The 4,950-nt window shown below is 33.7% G+C and overlaps 1 protein-coding gene across 1 annotated transcript in view; it reads left to right on the top strand.

Moving 5' to 3' along the window:
* Positions 1–3,697, top strand: part of LOC142352919 (transient-receptor-potential-like protein) — a 19,833-nt gene extending 16,136 nt beyond the window's left edge. The window contains exon 6 of the mRNA XM_075405076.1: positions 3,671–3,697. Coding sequence (XP_075261191.1) covers positions 3,671–3,697 — 27 coding nt within the window. The remainder of the gene's footprint in view (positions 1–3,670) is intronic.
* The last annotated feature ends 1,253 nt before the right edge of the window (positions 3,698–4,950 follow it).

Here is a 4,950-nt window from a genome sequence, read left to right as displayed (position 1 = left end):
GTATTGTGTATATGCATATATGTATGTATATATGTAAAATAGTGGGGACATTTTACTTCATTTTAAAAAATTCTAATTTTCCCACCCCGTTGTAGATGGCCACGCCGCAGAAATTTCAAATTGTCCCACCCCGTTGTAGATTGCCACGCTGCAGTAATTGTCTGTCCTCCCCGTTGAGGTTCTAATCACTTTTTTATACTACTAGAGTCCTATCTGATTAAAATTGAAACACTATTAACTTCGCGTACCTAACTCTAAAGCAAATTCAGAGTACTGAGTCAGAGTCTATTTCAGGTCTCGTTTTGCACTGATTTTGTCTGATTCAGAGCTAATTCAGTGATTCATTCTGAATTATCTTCTGATTCAGAAGAATACTGAATATTTTTCCTGAATTTTGCATTCGATTAAGAAAAATTCAGTAATCACTTCACTGAACTTCTTCTGAATCAGGACTGAATCTTGAAAAATCTCTGAAGTTGTTCTAAATCAGTACTGATTGTAAGTGAGCTTGCTTTAGGTACGGGTTGTAAATTTAAGACAAACTAAGAGTGGTAACTATAAGAAATTAAGGTTTTATTTTTGACTGATTCATTGCTGAAATCGAGCAAAGCCTCATTTGTGGTGATGAAAATCATGCAAGATTGAATTGTCTAGATATTGTGTTTCTGGAAGCTTGGTTTCTGTTTCCTCTGCTGTCTCTGCCTCGCCAGACCAGCATAGACTAAAGTCTGTTCAATTTATATGCAGCTATTCAATGTCAGTCCTTTGGAGATTAGAAAACACCTGAACAGCTTTTCAACCCTCATTGAACTCAGCTAAAGATGTATTAGCTGAGAGCAAAGGAGACAATTTGGCTCTATTGTGTCAAATAGCTGAAATGAATTGAAGTTAACCAGCAGCAGTAAATCAAAAAAATTATTTCTATAAAAACAACCTGGAGGGAGTACTGAAGAGAAGTACATATATCATCAAGTGTAAACCAGGAAGACCTCATAAAGGAGAGTCTAGTTGATTTCAACGAAAAGATTTGATGTTAAGTTCAGAAAATTTCTCTCATTTTCCCAGTTATCGATGATATACGCAATTAGATTTAACAAAACAAAAAATCACTATATCTCCACTCATTTAGTTGACGAAAGGCTGATTAAGCAAAAAAAAACTATATGCAACGCCAACTAGTCTATCAAGTGATCTTCTCATCCAATTTGCAGCAAATTAAAAACTGGCAGAACCTTCATTTCAGAACTGAGAGTTAGCAGCCTATTTTCCATATACTGTATGATTAGTAGTTTTTTAGCTGATGATCCCTCCGACACTTGCTCAAAAATTTCGAGAAAAATATCTCAATGAAATAGTTTTAAAACGGTCAATATTCCGTGACCACTTGTACAAAATGTCACTAAATATGATTATTCTTGTTTGACAAATCGTATTCAAAAAATTTTTAGATGTGCTGCTGCATGCCAAAAAAACAAAACCTAAATACAGATCTTGTACATTTTTTAAAATTATAAAATCTAGCGACAACTCTATTGATGCGCGCTGCCTATGTGTCAATTTTCTGACTAAAATGATACCAAGATCCTTCCCAAATCGGTTTTGTTAAACAAAATGTTTTCAAAGTGAAAATTAGGGTCTTTTTAATAACTCATCAGGCTACATTTGTCGTAGTTTACACCCCCTTTTTTGTAACTAAAAGGCTCAAAAGATCTTTTAATACGCTCAGCGGAAATTTTTTGTTTGCTGATCTCCTCTATATTGTTTTAATGTATATCAAGATCAGCAGCAGGCCTCAGACCGAGCACTGCGGTGCACCATATCTAATTTTTGCAAAATCAAACAATCAATTTGTGTCTCAATGCACTGCCGTATCTGATTAATAATCTTAACAAATTTACGAAAACCGAAGCTATAGCACTTCAATTTTAGATTTAAAAACTTTTGATCAGCGTTATTGCAAGTTTCCTCGGGTAGAGGAACTTTTAAAAAGCTACTGCTATTTTACAGCACACTTTGTACCTACTATGTTGCAGTCCAGCGGCAACGCAATGCCGTTTTGGCTGAAAACCGTATTGCCGAAGCAAAATAGTTTGTTATTCTGTGTAACCGTAAGCATTCGAGAACCTGAGAACCTGCAGAATCGGAGCCACCTTTGAGGATTAGTTCAACTTGAAGATTTTTGTGCTTCTATGTAATCGCCAACTGATGATCAGGAGTTAAAAATGCTGCTCAGGATATCTGAAGAGCCTTTTGTAAAAACTTTAAAATCCCATAGCTGATGCCATTATGACCAGATCTGTCTTGATTCTGTAATTTTGTTGTTCTCTCACTCAGATAATTTACAGTAAAAGTTTGATAGAGAGAAAAGAATCTCAAATGTTTGAATTTAATGGTCCTTTTCAGAACTGATGAACCAAAAGCTGTGGATAGTTTAATTCCAATTTAAGAGAAAAATCCTTTAGTTTCCTGCATCAATATTTAGCCTTTTTCAGTGTTTTTTGTAACTTGCCTCAATAAGAGTGTTTTTCCAATTCTCATTGCTAAAGTATTGCATGATAAAAAATGAATTTTAGTTAGTTAGTTTTTATTTTGCCTCTTACCTGACAGTGTATTTTTTAGCAGAAGAAAAAGATTCTTTTTTCAATTTTTTGTCATACCAATGTTTTTAACAGACTTTTTTCTTCCTTCATTCATCAAACTTATCAAAGATTTTAATTATGATTGTTAAAGTGAGTTGAACTTTGTCATTCAACAATGAAAAATGAAGATCTTAATTTGCTCGCAAGAGAGATTCAATTAAAACAAAAATTTGAACACTTATCCAAGATTTAAAATTCTACAAAGCTTCATTTGCTGCAACATTTTTCTCCTGCAGTATATCTGTTGAAATTTTTTTTAAAAAAACCAACGAAGCAACGAAGTGGATACTGTATTAATCAGTTTTATTGTTATTTGCTCGCTGCTCAATACGTAATTGCGGTGAGTTGTGCTACGAAGATACGTTGTGTTACTCTGATAAGATCTTTATTTAACGAATCAAAACCAAGTGTTTTAGTTAGATTTAAATTTTTAATTCTGTTTCTCCCATGATATAAATCTTGAGATCCAACATAATAGTTATATTCTTTTTAAATTTTCCATGAACATGACAAGAAATTAAAATTGACCTAAAACTGTGTTCAGTTTAAAAGATGGAGTTCAGTAAACTACTGTAACATTTTTAATGCTTGGCAACATTTGGACCCAATCTTCACATACTCCAAATAAATGTTGCTTTTCGGTTTCATTTTAGAAGAAACTTTCGAAAACAGAGCAAAACTCGCATTTTATGCCGGGTCTGTTTTTCACAAAAACTGTTTGATATATATTTGGCGGATCGTTAATTGTCATCATATTTTGAAGAAGGAGACGTTGGGTTTGTTGACGCAAAACAGCAAACTATGCTCAATGAATTTCTTGTTACTGAGAGTTAACAGAAAAGACATGAGAAAACAAAAAGATTGAGTTAATCCACAATTATTTCTCGCTCAGATATTTGACATTTATCGCTCAGAGCTCTTGAGATGCGCGCATTCTGACTAAAGCATTGCACTCTGCCTGGAAGAGCATCGCCATTTCTTGTGGTTTATGAATGATCAAAACGTTTTTATTAGCTGGACTTGTTGTTCAGGGTGCATGTCGTTGGCAGCTGGTGTGATTATCCGCTTTTGCGGCAGTACCCTAGGTCACGTACTCTTTTCGAATATTTTTCTAATATGTTGATTTATTTTTCGCTTTGGAGTACTCATCATTATTCAAGTTTGATTTTTTGCTCCAATCTGCAAAAAATTTAAGGCTAGTATTTACTGCTCAAGGGTTTCAAACATCTTCAAAAGAGTAGTGCAGAGTTTCACTGCAAGTTTTAGTCAATATTTATTTAATAAGAACTAAGAGAACACGACGCGGATTTTTAAACTCAGTAAATAATGTATTCTTGGCCCAAATGGGACTTTTTTGGCTAAAGTATCTAGAATTAGCTATTAGTGTTTTCAGCTCTCTCTGATTGATGATTATTCCAAATCTATGATACGGTTCTTGATTAGCCTAACAGAAGTCAATATAAAGAACATTGTTCATGAAACTGACCACGCCAGTATAAACTTTGTTGTATGAAAGTAAGGTTAATTTCAGGAAAAACACTGTCTTTGGAAGGTAATGCTTCAACTTCGTTTATGTTTGACGGGAAGTAATGTATTTCATTTTGAAGATCGATCGGTTATTTGATTTCCTTTAGTTTTCAAATAGCTGCACAATTGACTAAAGAGAAATTTCAATTCAGGCTGAACACGCATTTTTTGGATTGGATAAACATTTTTCTTCCAGTAGTAACTGATTTATCCATTTTAAGCAAAAAAGAGCAAAGCATTCAAGAAGTTATTTTTCGAGTGTTTGTCTTAAGCTAGAGAATGTTTGCTGTGACCAACTCTTCCAAGAGTCAAAAGAAGAGACCATTTTTGAGATGTTTTTGAACAACTATGCGACACTATGGGGCAAAAAGTGTTTTCAGTGAACTTTCTTTGTACTAAACGGAGAAGCAAGCAATTTTTGATAAAAATCAGATCAAACGCTTGTTAGTCTTTCTAGAGATTCAAAGAATTCTCACCTCATCCATGGGCCAAATGGGCCTGGACTTTTCAATTTGAGCACATAGTTATTAATTAATTTCCAAATATAACTTAAAATGCTGATCAACAAAAAAACGACCAGTTTCTCAAAATAACCAAAAAAAAAAAACCAAAAATTTTGAGCTGTAAATTTTGACTGATTTTTGGAACTGAGTAGAATAAATGTTTTACACTGACAGCGTATAAATTGCATTATTAATTCCATATCGATCGCATACAAATAGCATTTTATGTTCTATCCTTTGATTTCACCCCGCCTTAAAATTGAAATCAAGAATGACAGCCC

The sequence above is a fragment of the Convolutriloba macropyga genome, chromosome 14 (genome assembly GCF_964194025.1).
Source record: "Convolutriloba macropyga chromosome 14, txConMacr16.3, whole genome shotgun sequence".
Lineage (NCBI taxonomy): Eukaryota > Metazoa > Xenacoelomorpha > Acoela > Convolutidae > Convolutriloba > Convolutriloba macropyga.
Note: the sequence above shows the minus strand (reverse complement) of the source record. Positions and strands in the feature narration are given on the sequence as shown.